This window comes from Microtus pennsylvanicus, chromosome 8 (genome assembly GCF_037038515.1).
Source record: "Microtus pennsylvanicus isolate mMicPen1 chromosome 8, mMicPen1.hap1, whole genome shotgun sequence".
NCBI classification, from domain to species: domain Eukaryota; kingdom Metazoa; phylum Chordata; class Mammalia; order Rodentia; family Cricetidae; genus Microtus; species Microtus pennsylvanicus.
Genome location: NC_134586.1, coordinates 27652182 through 27674673, shown reverse-complemented (window position 1 = coordinate 27674673; position 22492 = coordinate 27652182). Strand labels below are relative to the sequence as shown.

At 45.2% G+C, this 22492-nt stretch overlaps 1 protein-coding gene across 13 annotated transcripts in view; it reads right to left on the bottom strand.

Annotated features, from left to right (window-relative positions):
- Nucleotides 1–596: 596 nt before the first annotated feature.
- Nucleotides 597–22492, bottom strand: part of Erc1 (ELKS/RAB6-interacting/CAST family member 1) — a 350007-nt gene continuing 328111 nt past the window's right edge. For all 13 annotated transcript variants that reach the window (XR_012911589.1, XR_012911591.1, XR_012911592.1 and 10 more), the window contains one exon: nucleotides 597–5226. Coding sequence is in view for 9 of the 13 variants with exons in the window: in XM_075982955.1 (XP_075839070.1) it covers nucleotides 5089–5226 (138 nt within the window). In the remaining 4 variants the exon portion in view is untranslated. The remainder of the gene's footprint in view (nucleotides 5227–22492) is intronic.

Genomic DNA, 22492 nt, shown 5'->3' with positions numbered 1-22492 from the left:
GCACAGCATGGATTTCTTCTTCCTTCCTAAGACAGGCACCGATATGACGTTAGCCAGAATGTGAGCTCTCTAAAATGCCCCAGAACACTTCTTATGGGCACAAGGTCTCAAGCTGGGCCAGAGGGGACAATGATGTCCACAATTATGCATGGGTCTCCTGGCTCTTTTACTCTTGGTGTTGGTGATGCGGTGACAGATGCAGCCCGCATCTAAGGTGGCCGTCAGAGCACCCCTGAAATCCCAGTGCTGGCCACACCTGTTCCTCTGCCGTCGTGGTGTAAACTATTCTAGTCCTCCTGGGTAATGGACACTTTCATAATGTAGTCAGAGCTAATTGCACGGCCTGATTGGAAATAGGGTGGAAAGGAAGAGGGTTGGAAGTGGACGTTGGGCGATAACCAGAGTGGAGTGCGAATCTAAGGGTGCGTTAGCAGGCCAGTCTGCCGTGGGGCTCCTCGAACCTGGAGCACACAGATTCTAGTCTGCCTCTGGAGATGGCTTCCTGGGGACTGCTGGGCCTTGCTTTTCCAGACCGTATCCAGTCTCTTCACAGGGGTGTGACCAGGCTGGCAGAGACTAAAGAAGGCTGCAGCACACAGTTTTTAAATAAGTTTATAATTTCCTGATGGATTTAGTTCGTGAATAAAAAAGAAAAAAAATCAAACAGAGTGTTTACAATAATTACCAAGGCAAGGCAAAATTGAACAGAACACAATGTCTTTGTAATGTCATCATCAGGCCGGCAATTCGACGCTAGTAACTGCACGCATGTGCACAGTTGAAGGCAGCAGCTGCAGCTGTTTCACACAAGCCACCAGGCTGCTACCACTGCTACCTACAGGGACTCAAGCTACAGGAAGCCAGTGCCCAGTGTTCTGGGCTCCCCACTAAAGTGCAACATGCCTCTTCTGAAGGCTTCAAGGGTACAGAACAAAGCCAAATTCCCCATCCTGGGACAGCCTGCTATGCAAGACAGGTTTCTGGCCTGCACTGGGCAGCCGGCGCAATGGCTGGCATGTGCCTCAGGCGGGCCCAGATGCGGTCAAGGATGGATTTAATACTGGTGTGGCAGGGAAGAGGGGCCTGGCTGGTGTGCTCACTGTGGCAGAGGGTGGATCTCCTTGCCTCAGCCTGGCTCACTTCCTTTCTTGACTCTGGCATCTCTGGAGCCAAGGGGGTTTGAGTCTAAAAAGCTTCAAAGAGAAGAATCGAGGATCTGAAGCCAGAGAGAGCCAGGCTCTGAGGGCCATCCATGGCACTGGCCTGCAGGCTCTGGAGACTAGGCTGCCCTGTGGGATGGCCACAATGAAATAGCACCAAGTGGGCAGGAAAAGGCCCTGTGGTCTGGCAAGCAGGCCCAAGCCCAGGTTACCACACAGCACTAGGCACACAAGGCTTGATCCCATGTGAGGGGAGGGTGATCCTCAGGTCACCCTCAACAACGCTGAAAACTCTACCCAGAGGTCCTGAGGATGTACAGAAAACCCTGACGTGACTGAGAGTCTTGGAGCCCCAGATTTTCATTTCTCCACTGAGTGGGTGTCTCTTGTTCCCAGGTAGTTACCTACCTCAAGTGTGGTCAGTGTGTTTCCCAGGGGCTGGCCTGGCTACCACCTCACCAACCTGGAGTGGGAGGAGCTAGGCTGCCCATAGCTTGAATTCCTTCGTTAACATGATTATTTATGGGTTTGCATTTTTAAAAACACAGCTCCTTAATTTTTCAGTTCTATAACTACTTTTTAATATTTTAATATTCTCAACAATGGACACAATGTAACTGCCCCAGTTCTCTGAATCACACAGACAATATCAACAAGCAGAGAAACAAAAGAGGTGGCGGGACGGGACAGATAACCCGCTCCCCCAAATCAACCCCTAAAATCACTTCTCCCTCAAAAGAGGCAGGAGGAGAAGTACCTACAATAGGGTCACAGCACTTGCCAAACACAGTGGGAAGAATCAGGAGACACTTGGTTACAATTTTGACACTAAAAGTTTGGAAAGAGTACAGACAGCCATTTTGTTCAGAAGGATCCCCAGGTCACGTGTGCTTTCTTCTTCCCTGGACATCCTCGTGATTCACAGGAGGGAACATGCCTTGGACCGGTCCAAAGCTCCGAGACTGGCAGTGACGGCGGGTGCCCGGCAGGCCTGTGGTGCAGCTCATCCTTCTTGCTTCCTTTCCTGGGCTCTGGACTCTGCAGGCAGGAGGGGAGGCTGGGGAGGCAGGCTTGAGAGTCACCGACACTGCTGACATGGGGTCTTCTGGGACTCGGGCCTGTGGGTCACATTCCACTAGCGACATATCCCTGCTTTGCCTTTCTTCAAAGACCTGGAGGGAGGCCAGTGGGCCTGTGCTTCAGTCACACAGGAGGGTGTGATGCCAAACCAATCCCAGTGTCAGCAGTGGAGGGGCAGGACGGTAGTACGTGAGAACCATCTGCACTGACGTCATCTCTCCCGAGGGAGAAAGTCAGCCAACATATTCTTCCTAGGAGGCCAAACAGATGGATGGGATGTGGCCAGTCACAGCCTGACCTGCAACACCGTCGGTCATCACAGCCCAGTCTGCTTTCCTAGAACTTCTAAGGCCCACAGGTGAGGAAGAGGCACGCTCAGGCCTCGGGAAGATGCATGAGAAACAAGGCTGACAGGAACTGGAGGATGCCCTCCACATTTCCGGTTGCTGAAGCCCACTCAGACTTGCCCATCTCTAATGGTCTTTAAGTCGTTGCTAATCCCATTCAGATGTGCCACCAGTCAGTCACTCACTGAAGACCTGGGATGCGGGGCTCTTATGCTGCTGCTTTAGTAGGAGCCCCACGCTGGGTTCCAGCCCTCATTTTCTTACTGCATCTTCATGATGGCCTTCATTTGGGGTAGAGCTGTTAGGTGCAAAGGGTATGAGGCTTGACAGTGGATGGAGGGGATGGGGACAGTCCTAGCCAGCCTGCAGTGAGCTCTCAAGGCCAGATGTCTTGAGGACCCTAAGTGCTTGCAGACCATCACGGGATGACGTCTTAGGGCAATGGCAGCTAGGCATTTAGTGAATTCTGACTAAGTGAATGATGAAAAGTCAGCAAGATCTGAATGCCAGATAACCTATTAGCCTCGTCTACCACAAAAGCTCCACAGTCTCCAGAACCCTTTGAGTCATGGGATTACCACCCGAGGAGGAGACCCCTTTGCTATGCAGAGATCAGATAATGTCTGTCCTACAATTTGCCTTCCAGCAGCCTCTCTGGAGGGACCTGGTGGAGAAAAGTTGTAAAACAGAGAGAAGGAAGCAGGTAAAGAGTGGCAGACAAAGACCAAGTGGGTACAGCAAGAATCTGTCTGGGGGTGGTCCCCCACAGCTGGCCAGTGTCAGCTCCAGGCTGCGCCTGTGGACCGGGACTGTTTTCTGGATTCCACCATAGCTGGTGAAGTTGTTACTAGGTGGTGGTTCCAGTTGTTATGGGTGTAAAATCCTATCCTGAAATACGGTGTCGTCCATGGGATTTATGGATGGGACAATTAAAAAGAACTGAGAGAACTGAGCAGCAGTGATCATCACTCTGGCTCCTGGCAGAGTCCACTCAGACCTCGGCGTCCAAGTGAACACTGTACGGCAGGGAAGAAGGGGAACGGGGAAGTGACTGCAGTGGCAGCTGCGTGAGGTCCCGGGTGGAGGGCTGCGAGGGACTTACAGGCAGCATTAAATCCTTCTGAGAGTGTAGCTGGGCAGAGAGGAGGCAGCTGGTGGGGCATCTTTAGGTGTCTGCTTCAGAGCACGCAGGGCTGGATGCCTGCTACGCTGTCTATTCTCAGGCCGATTATCTTACGGCACTGTCCTCTGCACCTGGCTGCAGCATGGTGCTGCCGCTTCCATGGGGTGTGCATGCACGGGTGAAGCAGTCAGCTGACACAAATGGTCAGTACAGCCCCCTACACAGAACACCTCTCAGGGTGACAACACCGACAGCAATGATCCTCAACTGCCACACGGGACCTCACAGGCAAAGAGGGGCTCAGCCAGCCAAGCCCACTGAGGACTCTACAGTGGGAAACAAAGACTACCAGTCAGGAAGCTGGAGGGAGAAGCTATGCTTTCACTGCTACGGCTCAACTGAACATGTCTCAGGGGTCCCCACACCACTCCCTATCAGAGGCTTTTCCAAAGGTGGAAAATACAGCCTTGCACGCTGTATGCACACAGCAGACATTTCATAATACTTTCTGAATGAATGAATGGATGAATGAATAGAGGGAGGAAGGGAGGAATGTTAATGAGATAAGACAAACTCAGTTGTGTCAAAAGCAGTTTCTAGGTAGGGCATGAGGCTATGACCCTGAGGATGTACCTGAAGAGTAGACTGAGAAGGTGGGCAGGGATCGCACGCCCTAGCAACCCTGTTCTAAGTAGCTTGGGGCAAGGTGGAGGGACAGACAGCACTGTAGGCAATGTTCAGGAGGATCGGCATGGCCCTATGGGACATCGTCTCTGGAGGAGCAAAGCTGCGAGCAGTGACAACAGGGCCCTTCATGTTAAAGCCTCTTCTCATCAGGTTATACTGACCTGACAGTCAACGTGGGAAGGTCTTAACAAGAGCGAGTGGGTGACCACTGTGGACATCATCCTCCTCCCGCCAGACAGGCAACAGGCCAGGGTTCACAGTGAGGCCTGCCTCCGTCTGATGGTCATGACAGCAAGGCTGATAAACACGAGGGCAGCACCCTCTCTTTGTCCCTGCCACTGCTCCCTCCTTCTCTACCCTCTGAGCAGAAAGGACTCATCCTAAGGCTTCAGCAGCGAGCTTTGAAAGCACAGAACTCCAGATGAGGCGAGTGGGCTTCTTGTTTCCTGTTCTGGGAAGGGCAGAGCTGCCAGCCTCCCCAGCTCCCTTCTGCTGATGACAGGGCAGTTCTTCACGGAGACCAAGGAGACTTGCGCAGAGACAGCATTCAGGGTAGAAGGCAGAGTGCGATGAGAAACAAACGGGCTGGACTCGCACATCCAGCTGGCAGGGTCTGGTGTAGAGGTGGCTCCGGCACCGAAGTCCCTCACATTCTCCTTCCTAGCTCCTTGGTCAGCCCCCTTGGAGCACGTCAGGAGGACTCTTCCAGGGCACTGACGACTTGCTCAAGGATGTCAGGGCAGTGGTCGGCTATCTGCTGGAGGATGGTGTTGGCGAACTCCTGCAGTTCTGCATTGTCCCCTTCAACTTTCTCCAGCTCACTCTGAAGCTGAAAGAGAAAGGAGAGATGGAGTTGAGGCAGAGGGCAGCTCACTTGTGTTGGGAGTGGGGATTCTTCAGGAAAGAACGACAAACAGAGCTGACCTCCCTGCATCCAAATGAATGATCAAACACGCAAGCTTCTAGACTCTAACCATGAAAATAGAGTCCAGAAAAGTCAGGATTAAGTCCTTGCCAAGCACTGTAACTTGTAGTTCTGACTTCATGGGGACGCTGTGTTCACTGTTCTAATCTCACAAGCACCAGTGGGTTGCGGATCTCAGCACTGTGTGGTGCTCCTGCCCAAGGGAGATTTCCTTTGCTGCACATGGCTGTTTCAGCAGGGCCCTAGACTGCTTAGTTAGCTGAGGAGATTATTTTGACAGATACCATAGCCCAACGCTGAGGAAAGACACATTCCCAATGTTCTTCTGTTCTTAGTACCCACTGGGCAGTTCTCTAAACCTCTAGCAGTCGCAGTCCTTGTCCTGAAACTCCTCGTAGGCCATGGCAGAGCAAACACGTCAACAAGCACACCACAACCCAGCATAGCTAAGGACATGCTGTGAGAGAAAATGCACACTTGTTTTACTCTGAGGAGCCTGAGAAGGAGGCACTAAAGGTGGCTAAGATCTGGGTCTCCAGAGCCAAAGCAGAGTTGTCTGGGAGATCAGAGGAAACAAAGCACCGTTCAGGATGCTGGAGCCTACCTACAGTGGGCTGTGGTGGGGGAAGATGGAGTTGAAGAGACAGCTGAGGGTCAGACTGTGAGAGGAGCTAGAGCTCAACCCATTCTCGTGCAAAGTACAAGGAGACCCTGTAGTTTTAAATGGCAGTGACAAGACTGCCTTCAACTTCTTAGAAGATGACGCAGAATGTTAAAAAAAAAAAGAGAAGCTGTTGACTAAGCAGAAGGCAGCAGCCAGGAAGTGGCTGTTGTAAGCACAAGGTGGAATTAAATGGGGCTGAGAGGGAGGAGTCGGGGAGAGGAGGGATGCACACCTCAGCCTTCTCAGTAGGGTTCGTGAGGAGAAGGGAAAGTACTCGTGACAGCGCTGGCTGAGGAATGAGACGGGAAGACGGATATTTTCAAATACCAGGCAGGGCTCTAGGAAAGGAAGGGGAACTGAAAACTGAGTGGGAGAGAGTTTAGAACCCAGGTGCCTGGGAGGCTGAGGTCTCAGCGTCAGGGCTGCCGTTTATTAGCTGATGTCCCCTTGACCTCTCTTCTCTGCTGGAGGGTGGAGCAGCAACATTTCACAGTGCTGTTTTAGAGGATTTAATGACAATGACATGTGAAAATGCCTGACAAAGGTTAACTTGTAATTACTGTTGTTAACTACATAAGATCACCCAGAAAGAGCAGATTAGATGGCAAAGAGAATGCCACTGTCTGTCAGCCTCCGGATGTTCTGAGCCAAGAATGAGCTAGAGTGTGCTTCTCAAGGACAACAGTCAGGTGAGACTAGCAGTCTTCTCTCTGCTGGCTGCTGACCCTGACCTGGGAACTCAGGGCCACTCATACCATGCTAAGCCTTAGTGCGTCTTTTAAAAATTTAGGACAGGAGCTAAACTCATCTATTTTCACCTAACAGTGCACCGTGTTTCCAAGTTGAATCCCAAAAACTGTTTCTGGAATTTGATAATTGACCCTAAAATTCATTCTGATGTGTAAATACAAGAAGAGCTAAGGGAAAAATATATTTTGTGTTTGTAGGTTCAGGGGATTGAATCCAAGGCCTGGTGCATGCTAGGCAAACACTCTGAGCCCCATCCCCAGTACCCACAGAGATATTTTTAAGACAGGAAAGCCCTGTAGACACACACTAACAGAAGATTGCTACATTGATAACATGGTGTCTATGGGCTTTGGAATAGATTTTTCTTTTTGCTGGGACAAAATATCTTCTATAAACAACTTAAAGGAGGAATTCTCTACCTTAGGTCATGGTTTTAGAGCAGGATTTCTCAACCTGGGGGTCATGACCCTGACCCCTTTGACAACCCTCTAGCTCCAAGAATACTTTTATTACAATTCATAACAGTAGCAAAATCACAGAATTGAGGTAGCAATGGAAAGAATTTTATGGCTAGGGTCATCACAACCTGAGCAACTGTATTAAAGGGTTGCAGATAAGGCAGGTTGAGTCAGCGAGATCCTTCTGTAATGTGAGCTTGAAGTTCCATATTGCAGTACCCTACTCTCCTCATATGTAAATATCCATTCGAAAAATGTTCTTCCAGTCGTTTGGATACTGCAAGGTTTTATGGAAGAACTAGTTTGGTGGGGCATTCCCGGGGTTCCAGCTACCTGGGATGCCAAGGCTAGAGGATCACTGGAGGTTACGAGTGTTGTATGTGTATAGTGTGTTCACGTGAGTGAGACCCTGGCATTCTCTCTCTCTTTCTCTCTCTCTCTGACATATGCATCTGAGTGAGACTGTGGCTCTCTGTATGCCTATGTGTATGATGAGTAGCCATGCATCTGAGTGAGACTGTGGCTTTTAAAAAAAGATTTTGTGGAAGAGCTGCTTTCTACTAAACCTTCATCTCAGTTAGATCCCAAAGGAGAAACAAATGGAAATGGATATAAAGACATTATCTCCAGTAGAGAAAACAGAAAGTGTATACTCCGCTAAAACAAGTCCAGATTTCCAAATGCAGACTGGATTACATGAACACTCACATGTGGGATTTGGTGCTGAGAGGTGTGGTCCTGCTTACCAGTCTGGGAAACTGTCACTGTTACTAAGGTGACACCATATACAAAATATCCTGCCTCAAAACGACCCCACAGTACCCTTTAACCTTCTTCCTGTAGCCTCTGGGCAACCCTGCCAAGTCCCTTTCCTTTCAGTCAATGGTGTTTCCAAGCTCTCTTCTCTGAGTCTGGGGATACAGGAACCTTTCCCATCCTGAAAAGATCCTGGAACTATCTTTCTTAAGCTGGGTGTAGCTTTCCCATCAAACTTCAAAAGCTCCAATACAAGTACTCTCTAGTATTCTGTCTCTCAGACCAGCTGTAATAAGCAGGATGACTTGACCGCTTCCTCACCTAACTTGCTTTCTTGAAAGGTTAGTGAAATGTCTACCTAAAAACTATAGAACTACAAAAGTAAAAAATGCCTTAAATGGAAGGATATAACATGACCAAGGAATGGAGACTCAAAGACGGTATTAATTCTGCTTAAACTAACTCATAGATTCAATGCAACCCCTAACCTTAGGCAGCTATGAATATAAGAAAATGTATGTAGTAAGAAAAAAAAAACCTATACAAACATGATAACTTCCTTAGTTTATGGCGAAGGTACCATCTGTATGGTAGGGAAAGGTTGGATTTTATGATCTATTACCATATACATTACCATATCCCAATCATACAAAGAATCAGTTCTTGATGGAGAATAAATCTGTGTCTGAATGGAAGACATGGAAAAAGAAAACAGGAGAGCTGGCCACAATGCCACCTGCCTATAAACTTAGACTCAGGCGAAGGCAGGAGGATTGTGTGTGTAAAGACATCTTGGGCTACATAGTGAAAACCTGTCTCAGAAAAACCAAGCAAACAACCAGCCAAGCTCACAAACACAGCAAGTCTCCTGCCCCATCCATGAAAGTTGAAAGGGACACTGCACAAACTGGTCTTCTCTGTTCCCTTCCAACTTCAGCATACACACTACCAAGACTATAGTGCAAAGATTTCTTAGGCAGAACACAAAAGAACACCCACCATAAAAAAAAAAGACCTAAAAAGTCAGTTAATTTATATTAAAACAGGCCTGTAATTCTCGCACTCAGGAGACAAGAACATCAAGAGCTCAGAGTCACCCTCAGGTAATATTATGGTGAAAAGCGGCCTGGGCTATGTGAGGCCTTATGTCCCAAAACAAAAACAAAAGCAAAAACAAACACCCCAAAAATTCAAATAACATAAAAACAAACTAAAAGAAAATGAACAAGCAAACAAGAAAACTCAAATAAAGCAAAAACAAAGAAACCCCCACAAAACAAAACTAAGAACTTCTTTCTCTTAAAAGACATCATTAGGAGAGGAAAAGCAGCTGGCAGATGGGAGAAGGTATCTGCTACACAAAGAACTACAAACCAGCAACAAACAGCAAAACAACAAATTCAAAAGGTCAAGGAATTAGAATAGTATTTTACAAAAGATTCCAATTGTTACTCAGTGTCTGTGTCTACAGGAAGTTCCTGCAGATTCCAGGATACCTCATGGACAACAAAATCTTCATTTCTATAAAAATAATGAAATAAAATGGTATACTTGCATATAACCTACATATCTTATCTATAGATTACTCATAATACTGAATGTCATGTAACCGCTATGTAACCAGTTGTTATACCGCATTGTTTAGAGAGTGATGAGGGAAAACATGCCCAGGCACAGCTGATACTGGAGGTGAACAGAGCTCAAAGGACAAGTGATGGAGAGACACACAGAACAGAAAACGGTGGGCGGGTATGGAAGGGACAGCTTTACTCTGGGGACTCACAGAGTGCTCAGTGCATGAAAATTCAAGTTCTGATTTCTAAAACTATTTTTCCCGAATATTTTAAAACTGTGATTGTTTGTTGAATTTGAGGGATGTATAACCCAAGGATGTGTAGGATCAACTATATTTTGGAAAGGCTAGAAAATACATACAAACATATTTATTCTTGTTAAGTATCATAGAAACAGGATTTTACCCATTTTGATGGATAAAAATGTAAAGGTTAGATATCATCAAATGCTGACAAGGGTGTGGAACCACTTGACTTCTTGTACATTTCTGCACAGTATGAGTGCAAAGAGGTACAGCTATGCTGGAAACCATGTGGTAGCATTTGCTGAACTGGAGTACATGTATATTATGACTAAACCTTCATGCACACATATGTTCACCAGAAGACAGAGACAAGAGTACACACATAATCTCTACTGGCCATGCTGTACAAGCTTTTAGTAACTGAATGATTGATAATTTATGACACAGGCTGGGAGATGTCTCAGTCTGTAAAGTGCTTAGCAAACATGAGAACCTGATTCCTAGGATCCATATGAAAAGCCAGGACGGTAGTGTGTGTCTATAATCCTAGTGCTGGGGAGGCAGAGAAAGAGGAGGACCCCTGGATCAGAGTGCAAAGCAACCACGTTAGTCAGCAATACATGCCAGGCAGTGGTGGCACACTTTTAATCAAAACAGTCACACTAGTCAGTCATATAGGCTGGGCAGTGGTGGTGCACACCCTTAATCCCAATACTAGAGAAGAATATAAAATGGGAGGAGACAGGTTCCATGCTCAGTCTCAGTGTGAGGATTCGTGGGGGTAGGATCATCCATTTCGGTCTGAGGTTGAGGTAAGAGTGGCTGGCCACTCTGCTTTTTTGATCTTCAGCTTGAGCCCCAATATCTGTCTCCGGATTTTTATTATTCGTCCAAAAAAAAAGTGTAAAAGGTATAATAACAACATGAACTAACTTATGCATTTTTTGGACAAAAATTATTCTAAGTGCTTTTGTGTCTTTTTTGTTTTTGTTTTTTGAGACAGGGTTTCTCTCTAGCTTTGGAGCCTATCCTGGAGCTAGCTCAGGCTGGCCTTGAACTCACAGAGATCTGCCTGCCTCTGCCTCCTGAGTGCAGGGATTAAAGGCGTGCACCACCACTGCCCGGCGCTTTTGTGTCTTTTATTTAACACATCTTTTTTTTTTTTTTAAAATTACTTCTGAGCACAGTTGAACAAACTCCTGGTATAAAATGTGTAGTTTTTTAGTTTTCACTATTATAAACGCTCATTGTTGATGTTCCTACACACGATCCTCTCTACATATATGACCCTGGAACACTGTTGTAGGATTTGTTCTGTCTTGTTTTAAGGGATGCTCCATGCTAACTCCTCAGTTCTTCTGTAAACGCCTAGAGGAATTCTGCTTTCTACATGAAGCTGCCTAGAAACACCTGCAAATAGCAGATAGTTTTAAGAATGGCCCGTGAGGGAAACTGCAGGAATAGATGCTCGTTTTTCTGAAGACATTTTCTTTTCTTTCTCTGCTGCTGGGGCTCTGTCCAGGCCCTGTGCACATGTAAGCGCTCACCCACCTGGCGGCACCTCTAAGATCTGTTAAAGATCTGCCTGCTGAGCTTGGGTATGACTCTGGAGCACACTACATGTTTCATGGAAGGTCCTGGGTTCCAGCTCCAGAGAAACACAACAAAGAAATCAAAATCCTAAGGGCCCCCAATATGGCCTGTGTTGGTAGCCCCCATTTGTAGGGAGTTTTCAATTACATGGCAACAAGCTAAGGAGATTGTAAAGAAATGCCCTACTTGCTCTTTCTATAACCAAACGCCACTGCCTGCAGGGGCTAATCCAAAGGGCACCCAAAGGAACGAAATCTGGCAGATGGATGTGTTCCACTTTGCAGAATTTGGCAAATTAAAATATGTTCATCACACCATTGACACTTATTCAGGCTTTCAGTGGGCAACTGCTTTAAGTTCAGAAAAAGCTGATTCAGTAATCACTCATTTATTAGAAGTCATGGCTATCATGGGTATACCTACACAAATAAAGACGGATAATGGTCCTGCTTATGTTTCTAGGAAAATGAAATGGTTTTTTGATTATTACAATATCAAGCATGTTACAGGTATACCATACAATCCTACAGGTCAAGCAGTCATAGAAAGATCAAATCGAACTATAAAGGATATGTTGAACAAACAGAAAGGGGCAGAAAACACCCCCAGAAATAGGTTACATAATGCTTTGTTAACCTTGGATTTTCTCAACGCTAATGAGAAGGGAACAATGGCTGCAGAAAGACATTGGGTAATGGAAAAGTCTACTGAACTAAATCAACCAGTTTATTTCAAGGATGTGCTGACCTCACAATGGAAGCCAGGAGATGTGCTACGTTGGGGAAGAGGTTTTGCTCTTATCTCCACAGGTGAGGAAAAATTGTGGATACCATCAAAATTAATAAAGGTTCGGTTTGAAGAAGAGAAGCCACTTGGAAAAGATAAATAACAATTCTTTCATAAGGATGGCGAACATACTGATGGTAAGAAATACAGATAGGTTGGAGGCAGGGTTCTTTTCTTATCTCCACAGGAAAATACTCATCTTCAAAGAAACTGAGGGACCCTGAATATTTAATTACTGATGGATGGACACATTTTGTAAGTATTAATTTATATATATATGTCTTATTAAACATTTCTTTATAAATATATAGAGCTGGTTTTGAAGTTGGACTCTGGCTCAGTCCCTCTCCAATTCCAAGCCTGCTAGTAAGAGAAAAACCCAGAGTTTCTGTCTCATGTCAAGAGCCATGATATGGGACAGAAAGAAATATGAGTTTAGAAAACATCTTTGCTTTTCTTCATATCTATCATACTTTTCATTGAATATATCTGTCATGCCTTTCATTGAATATATATATATATATGTATGTCTATATATGTCTATATGATTAATGTTTAAGTTTTTCACAATGAACAATGAGTTTTTCCTGAAGTGACATTTGAAGTTTCCAGGAAGAAGATGGGGCCCCACAACAACAACTCTACCTGGTGGATATGACGTCATGATACTGATAGCTCTACTACAAGACCTGTTTTGGATACCAGCTGCACAAGACGATCCCAACTTGGTTAGCTGAAATGGTGCACATCTTGTACAACATTCTGGCCAGACCTCCACAAAATACTCAGAGACTATTTGCAATTTTAAAAGACATTGATCTTGAAATTTAACCATCATTTTACTTTCACAGGATCCCCCAGAAAGAATGTCGCCCCCATGACAGCTGGAAGTAATTCTAGAGGACGACATCCCCTCTCCCAGTAAAGTTTACCCCTGGGCTTAGGGACATCATTTAGGGGTCGATTACAATTAGTATACGGTTGAGGGTTGTGGGAGGAATTTTATAAGCTCAGGGATCATTTTGAGAAAAAAAAAGAGGGAATGATGGGATAATAGATTTATAATTGTGAGTTACTGCTTTTAGACAAATATATTGGTATCGATTCTTGTATATTGATACAAAGTTAAATTATATTGACTATTGTATGCATGCATGTTTCTATGTCTGTTTAAAACATTTTATGTATTGACATATATTGTATATATTTACCATATTGCAGTGTACATTTCTACCTCTGATTAAGATACTTATATAATGTTTGTGTATTGATATATATTTACCATATTGCAATGTATATTTGTACAGTGTTTATATTTGGAGGTCATTATTCTCATTTGTTACACAGTTGTTTATTCTCTTAGTCTTTAAGTTAGATAGATATTGAGAATTATATAGATAAATAGCCATCTAAGTTTGTCATTTATAATTAGACTAATCAGGTTCTCTAGATATATAGAGATTATACTCAGTATAGATAGATAATCTTCGACCTCTTCAAAGAGCTGTAGAAAATGGCCTTTAATCTAACTCAGAGTTTCGTGATAGTGAGACACAATTGCTCCTGGCAACACCGCTCTATTCCCGAGAGAATGTTGAGCACCAAAGACACTCCACCTGGAGCCTTTCTTTTTGGCAGAACTGGCCTTGGGGCAAAGAAATGCCCGTACCTCAACCACTGACAGAGATACAGAGCGTGCATCAATGGATAAAACAGGACTGTCATATCCTGCCAAGACAGGGTAAGATAGTTTTGAAAAGTTCCTTGCCTTTAATAATGGTATGTCAGTTATGTTAGGCCTTAGCCAAAATTGGTTGACTCAACGTTGCAAACGAGACTTTGGGTGATTGCCCAGGTAGTCAGTTGTCTCTGTCAATTGTTGCACATTTTGGATATATCTCGTTTGTTGAGTAGTGTTTATTCCCTTCTCAGATCTTTGACGGAGTTGAAGATTATATAATTGTAGTTACTCTCTATATTATTTGGACTCCTTGAGATAGAATGTTTAGCAAAGCTTTTGTTCTCAATATTGTTTGCTATATTATTTGTTGTTATTGTATATAGCTGTATTTGGTTTAGTTCTGTCTTATTTAGACAAAAAGGGGAGATGTAGAGATAAGTCCCACCCCTTAGGGGGCGTGTTTGCCTCGGGCTAATGTTTGCCTATAAATTTGGCAAGCGTGCTCCCAGCCGTCCTTTTCTGCTTTCCTGGTCTCCGCGGAACGGTGGTTCTGTAAGTCTATTTCGCCATCAAAGCTATATATATATTTTTACAGTCTGTCTGCATTCGTTTACGCCGTTACACCCATTCTGCTCAAAGTTCCCAAAAGATGGAGTGCAGGGCAAGTACAGGGTCTGAAGGTGACCTATAGAAGAATTGTCTAGCTTTCCCACCCGCTCTAGAACTCAGTGTAGTGATGTGATTTCCGAAGGGACCTGAGCCAAATGTGGCGCCAACTCCACATGGGACACTCAAGGAGATGTGCAGTCTGCATGAGAAGCACAGAGCAGCGGTGCCTTGGTCTCTAGGACAGAGCTGTTGTGAAGCCATGGGTAGGAGGCTGAGCAAATACACGGAACAGACAGTGCTGTTGGGAAGAGTTGGCTATAGCATTAGCCAGCCTCCTCCTGCTTTTAGGGCGGAGTAACTCAGAGAACAGTCAACATGGATGGTGCAATACCAAGTTATTTAAGTTGGATGCATGAGGCAAGAGCAGCCTGCAGTGAACTGGCTGCCTTAGGACCACTGTCCAAAACAGCTCAGTTTATGCTGTGACTTAAGAACAGGACCCATATGTCTCTCCACACATAAAGAAGACACATCACAACAGGGAGCCACCAGAGACCCAAATGTAAGAAATTCCTAAAGTAGAAAAAAGGTGAGTATTCTGTAGACCTGGCTCCATATCAAGGTAAACTGCTGTGAGGTGAAAGAAAGGTTTTCTGAAAGGCAGGCCTAGAGAGGTCTTTAGATAAAATCAGTAGATGTTTGGGAGGGGGGTAGGCACAAAAATTACACAGAAATACTTAAACTAAACTAAAAATTTGAGGTTTTTTTTTTTTAACAACTAGCTCTCAGAACACAGGCTTTGAAGTCTGAGCTGTAAAACTGATGAGTGTGGTGCCCTAGAAGTGATGGGTCAAGCAGAAATGGCCTTGTCTTGGTTAGACTTGTCCTATAGCCCCATAACCTAATCTAGCAGCTGCTTAGGACTTATGGAGACACAAAATGACCTTTCCATTTTCAGTTTTTCAAATGTTTGGAATGAACTGTGAAGTGTTTTGCCACTGTGCCATTCTGAACAGACCGTAAAGCTTACGGGATTGGAGGATCTGATAGCATAGTAATTTCTCATTCAGGAAGATTTCCTACAGGCATCTGGTCACTGCTTTCACACCGGAGAATTTACTAGCATTGGTGCCAAAGAAAGCTGGAGCTTGACCTTGAAGACTTTTACAGCTTCTCCACAGGTTAAAAATCCCACTCTCTCCCCAGAAACTGGTAAGTTTATGCACTGATAGGAAGGATCCTTTTATGCTTTGAAGCATGAAAACCACGCATCGCATTATTATCTCCTATATGCTATTCCTGGACACAAGTATTTATTAATCATGTACTGGATGAATGCTAACAATACGCCTTTAATGCAACTGGGCTTTTCCATGTTAGATTACCATTATCTCTATCATTAGTTTTCAAAGGCTTTGAAAATAAACTAAGGCCTGGGGCCATGGCTCAATGAAGAAGACTTGCCTAGCATGCCCAAGGCCCTGGGTTCTATTCAAAGGTCTACTCTCCCCCCAAGCTAAACCTAAAACCAAACAAGGGGCTCTTCTGCCACAGCACTGAAAACACAGCAGCGGGTAGCAGCAGCCCCTAGTCCTGAGTGAAATCAAACATCGAGGCATCAGCTGTTCAGCTCAGGCTGGCCTCAAACTCTGGAGCTTCCTTTTCTGCTTCATTCCCTGTCCTGCCTCAGATCAGCCAGGCAAACATCTAATCACAGAAATACTAGCCTGCTCATATTAGACCCAGAGCACAGAAATTCTGAAATTTGCTGGAGGCTGTGGGAGTATGCAGCAGGTGACAACTAGTATTCAACAGGTCAACCCACCAGACAAATAACTCTCAGATGGGGAGCCCCACTAGGTAAAGACTGTGGGACCATTGGCTATAAATGACTTGCTGCTTCTGTCTGTAATTTCTCTCATGTGCCACTACACTTCTCCCCTAAGAACAGCTATGGGTGTTTTCCCACTGCTTGTGTGTTTATCTTGTGAATATATTCCATTGACTGGGTACACATATAGCTGTGGATGGTCAGGAAGATGATTTCTGCTTAATCAGTATAATTTTGAGGAATAGAAATAATACTAGCACAAAGACAGCTAATTTTAGACTTCAGAACAAATTCAAACCAAACTGGTTGCCCCTGGAGATTAATACACAAGGACAAATTCCCATGTGTTTATTGATGAATCAAGGTCAGGCACGAAGCAACTTTGGTAGACATAATGAACTCCAGCATAATGAACTTTCTGCATGTACTCCTAACCTTAAGGTTCAGTCAACTAATGTTTACTGTTTAAGCCCTGAACTTCAATGTCATTTTCTATCTGGGAACCCTGACCACTTAGAGCTACATTCATGGCCAAGCATGACTCACTGGCCACTCAATGTGACATCACTATCCTGAAAGAAACAGTGTGATTAGTTTGGCTCTGTTTCTTATTGTTTCCTCAATAAGTGCCATGTGACCCTGAAAATGTGATTCATGTTTTTGTCCAGAGGCTTTGTTGTAGTAGAAGTGTGCTGGAGAGAGAGAAGTGTGTGCTGGAGAGAGAGAAGTGTGTGCTGGAGTAGAAGTGTGCTGGAGTAGAAGTGTGTGCTGGAGTAGAAGTGTGCTGGAGTAGAAGTGTGTGCTGGAGTAGAAGTGTGTGCTGGAGTAGAAGTGTGTGCTGGAGTAGAAGTGTGCTGGAGTAGAAGTGTGCTGGAGTAGAAGTGTGAGAGATGTAGGAGGTGGTGAGTGAATAAATGAATGATGAATGACAAAATGTGTGTCCCCGTCCTGAAAGGGAGATGTAGCTGGATGTGCAGGAGAAGTATGAGAGAAGAGAGACAAATGTTATATATGTAAAAGCGTGTTTAAAGTAGCTGTGTGGAGATGGAGAAGTTTTCAGAAAGAGACTCTTTAAGATGATGTAAAAGAGAAGGTTACCATTCAGGAAAGCGTGTGCTGGTTCCTTTTTTTTCCCGAGTTCCCATCATCAGAAAGCGTATGTTCCCTTATTTACCCCTCAGAAAAGTCCGGCCCTCAGATAGATAAGTGTTTTTTCTAAGTCCCAGCTACTCTATAGGCATATTTTTGCTACCCTGGGTGCAGTATTGGGAGCTGCTATCTCGGGCTGCACTAGAAATTTCAACTCATAGCCTGGAGGGAGCAGGAGAACCACCAGTTCCAGTCTCTACCTTACAGGTAAGGCCCAGGCCTAAAGAGGTACAGGGAAGTGTGCTCACCTCAGGAAACTGCATGAACAGTCTGCGGTCGGAAGTCAGACCTGCAGTTTCCAGATGCATGTGCACTCTACTTTCAAGTGTTGCTAGGATACTAATGTTTCAATCTCTAACCTACTTATATACAGACACATCTAAAATGCAACTGCTTTCCTGTCTAGGACATTTGTACCTAGATGAGCTAATCTGTGTCTCCCCTGTGATAATGTGTCCCTAACAACTCCCCAGGTTTGTCTCTCCTGAGAGGCTATGTCCTGGTAGAGTGCTATACCGGCTCTGCTCCTTGCTCCTTAGGGTGAGCTAGTAAGGGCAATGCTGGAGAGCTCAACCTGGTGGTGAGGATGAGGGATAGCTGGCAGGCTGACTAACCCAGCAACCACCCAGGCTCAGACAGGGCTGTGAGTTGGCCCACCCCAACAACCACCCCATCTGTGATCTGCTGGAGCACGTGAAGAGACAGGTCCTGCAGACCCAAAGCTGCAGGACCTCCATGACACAGGGCAACAACAGGATATCCAAGAGGAGTCCCAATAAGGGTCCAGCAATCATAGTGCAGCAGAAGCCAGAGGCCTTGAACCAGACCAATGACTCTGTGCAATGGACACTTGCAAGTAAAGATGTATGCACTAAAGGCTTTACTGTATGACTCACTGCGTCATACTACAGCTTCCATGATGAGATTTTTCTTTTCTCCTTCTCTCTTAAATTTTTTTGGGTATGTGTGCAAGGACAGAGGGTGGACATGAAGGGACGGGGAGATGAATGGAATCAAAATGCATGATGTGAAATCCACAAAGAATAAATAAAAAGTTTTTAAAAAGTGGGAATAGGAGAAACTCAACACGGCATTCACATTGCTTTGGTTGGTGCTCTATATCCACTGTGTTTGAAGGGCCAAGAGAATGGTAATCTCTTCCTATGGAGAAATAGCCTCAGAAACTGTGGTATACTGTCACAAATAATAAACCAGTTAGCTGGGTGGCTTACCGAACAGAAGCAGAGACCTGAGGCAAGGGTAGCAGGTGGTCACAAGGACATGCTACCAAGCCTGGGATCTGCTCTAGACGGGCTTGCAGTGGCACGGTCTAAACAAGCATTTCTAATCATCGAGAATTCTAAGTCTTGTTTCTATGTTGACTTGGCAGCACCTCTCATTATCTTCATTCATCTGCTAACAGAAATGAACCGAGACTTGCCCACTATTATCAAAATGAAAGCAAACCACCCCCTTGCTGAAGGGATCTATCAGAACAACAGCGAGGTTCTGGGAAGCACAGACGCAGGCAGGGGGGCTGGCCAGGCCCATGTGTTTGGTTTGGCTCTCAGAAATGAAGAGTGTCAAAATGAAAGGATGAAAAAAACAACCCCTCCCCCACACAAACCAAACAATGGATTAGGAAATCTAATGCTGAAGCTGTCAGGGTGGTAAGAATAAGGCCTTGTTGCAGCTGAGATTTAAGTGCAGAAGCAACAAGAGGCCCACTCCACTCTCTGGCCAAGTGGAAGAGAGAAGGGAGCCTTGCAGCCACTGTGGCCTAAGCACAACATGCCTACTCCCAGGACCTTTCTTCCCAACATGTGGTATCCCACATGAGTGTCAGTGATGGGCAAAGACTAGAAAGGCTCCTGTGGTCACCTTGTTGAATTTTCTCTTTAATTTTAATGCAAAACTGATATATCATCTGATTGGTCACTCCTGAAGGAAGAGACAGAATGATCCTTTAGTTGGGTACACACTTGAGGTCAGGTGGGCTCATCCAAGTGGTCCTTGGGTAAACACGGTAAACATTTCATGGATGACCGTGTACAGCGGTAAGATGCGAGTATCACATAGCATGATAGGGAATGTTGTTTCTGATTCGCCTGGCATGGAGGTGGATGGGGGCAGGGTAGCATGTTATTAATTTTAGCATGCCGAAGGGAAGTATGGGATATGATTCGAAAGCTCCTTAAGGAAGGTTAGGACTGAAAGAAAACTATTCCCACACCCTCTTACATCTCAGACTTTTGCAGGCAGTACTTACATAGGTCAAGAAGGGTAGGATAGGAAATATCTAGGGATATTTCCAGTCTAATCTGGTTCAATGAATATTTAAGGCTCTCAATGCTAGGAACGCCGCTCCAAGAAATACGGCAAAGCCATGGCATTCATACCTTCAGCCCTACATAGCTTTGGCCTAAATGGAGAAGACAAGGCAAGCACTTGGAGGAGAACAGACCTTTCCTCCCACCTTTTCCTTCTAGGGAGCCAGAAACAGAATGTGGGCTCAGCCTTCAAGAGACGTGAAGGAGGAATTCAGTTAAACACAGTCAAGAGGGAGACTTAGAAACCCTGGAAGCATTCTTCTGCATATAACCTGAGAAGGCCAACCCTAATGAACCAGAGCCCAGATAAGCCTACACGTGGCCCTGTACAATTATCCCCAGTGTCTGTGGGACCACTGCTGATGGCTGCAGGACACTGAATAGGATTTATGGGTAGAACACTAAGAGTTCTACAATCCTCCAGGGAACCAGTGAAGTGGCAGCAAAGTTACAGCTCTGCAAGGGGTTAAATAAACTTCCCCTTTCTCCAGAAGGATCCAGAGGCTTGGGTGGTACACTGAATTGCACTATCCTGAGACACACTCAGCCCGAGCCGGCACTGAGTCGTCTGGCAGCATACTGACAAGATGTTCTGCATCTGGAAGAGTCAGTCCTGCTGAAGTTGACACACAGAGTTTACTCTCAGGCTGTAAGGGGCAGCAGTGGGCCAATACCGGAAACAGAAGCCTCATATGCCACTTGGCTTCCCCATCTTGGATGGGACATTTCACTGCTTTGGGTTCAACTGTCTTGAGACAGGTGCTCTTCAAATTCTTTCTAGACTTCATGATGTCTGACTTAGCAGAGCCCATCTGTGGTTTGCCTTATCAAATAAGAGTTAAACAACCATACCCAGTGGGAAGCCACAAGCTATTTCTAGCTCGAAGTTTCAGCTCCAGAGAACTCCACTCTGGATCTCATCACCTTATCTTTCCAAGATTCTCGTGATTGCTGCATTCTGAGCTTCAGTTGTGGAACACTTTCCTTTTGGAGTGAATTCTAATTGGACTTGGTTCTGCTTCAGCCTTGCGAATGTAGAGTGATTTCCTACAGACTCTAGATATACCAATAGCACAAGTCAGCAAGCCTGGAGGACAGCTTGTTAACATCATGTGTGGCCCATGGTAAGACTGACCTGGTTTAGCTGGGACCACTGGAGTGGGCACCATGCCCGCCCATCATACTAGCTTAAAGCCATGACCATATCACATTTTTTTTTTCTGCCAAGGTAGAAATAAGAGCCACCTGGTATCTGGCTCACAGTTTGATTACAAAAGACTCAGAATGATAACATTAAAACCATTATTTCTCACTAAAAAGGACCCCATGAAAAAATCTTATCCACCATTGCCTGAGTTTTAGGGCTGAACTTAAAGGCTCTCTTCTAGTCAGTTAGCATCCTTTGTGTCAAAGGGAGGGCAGAGCAGTAGGACAGTTCTTGAGCTGTGTAGATGAGTACCATCACTGTACCCCTAAAATGCTCCCGGTTTCATGTGTTAGTGATGTTGTTGTGGCTATAGACAGTGCTCCTCACAAGGCTCCCTGGGTGGAAGTAACCGGCATCCCGTGTCCTCTGCGGGAATCCTCTGTAACTGGTGGATGCACGTTCTGCAGCACCCTTACCTTTGGGCAGGCAAAAGCCCAAGGCTTATTTGAATGCATTTTCTATAGCTGGTATAGAAACAACTAAATCAAAACTGTGAAACTGTGGCCCAGTAGCAATTATTTCTGAAGTAGTCCTCATGCTTTACGGACTAAGCTGAGTCCTCTAAAATTTACAAGTTGAAGCCTTAATCCCCAGAACCTTGGGGGTCTGCCTATATTTGGAGACGGGACTTATAAAGGGTAATGATGCTAAATCAGGCCTTTAGTGTAGGCCGGCACCTGTACAACTGGTGCTGTAAGTAGTAGAAGTCTGGATATTTGCAGGCATCAGGGATACATAGGTACAATTTTAGATATACAGATACACAGGCTAGATTGTGTGAGGACATAATGAGAAGTCTGCCACCAGAGAGCCAAGAATCCCAGAACCAACACCCTGATCTTAGATTTCCTGCCTTCAGAATGAGAATAAGATAAAATTCTATGTGAGCCCCTGTCTTGGTTTGGGTTTCTTTTGTTGTGAAACCATGACAACTCTTATAAGGAAAATACTTGATTTGGGTGACTTGCCCATTATCATCACAGCAGGGAGAATGGCAGTGTGCTGGCTACATCTTAATCAGACGGCAACAGGAAGTAGACTGAGGTGGCTTGGGCATATATGAGACCTCAAAGGCCACCCCCACAGTGACATACTTCCTACAACAAGGCCATACCTACTTCAACAAACCCACACCTTCTAATAGTGCCATTCCTTATGAGCTTATGGGGGTCAATTACATTCAAACGACTACAGCCCCCTATACAGTGTTTTCAGCAGAGGAAGCTAATAGATTGCTGTTGGACTACAATGTTGTGAATCCACTGACCATTTATATTCTGATCTTACTCTCCATGTTGGGAATATGACAGTGAGTCATAGCCTGGTTCCATCTTTCTGACTTAGAATCTGAAGGCTCTTAGCACTTCTATGGCCATGGTCCCAACAAGAGCAGGGATGCCTGGTAGGCTGTCTGGGTAATTCAAAAGAGCTGGAACTTTTGTACTAGGAAGGGAGGCTGTGTCAGTACTTTCCCTGACTTGGAATGGGGGAGGCTTTGAGTCATGGGTGGTAGCAGTATGTTTAGGGGGAGATGGCA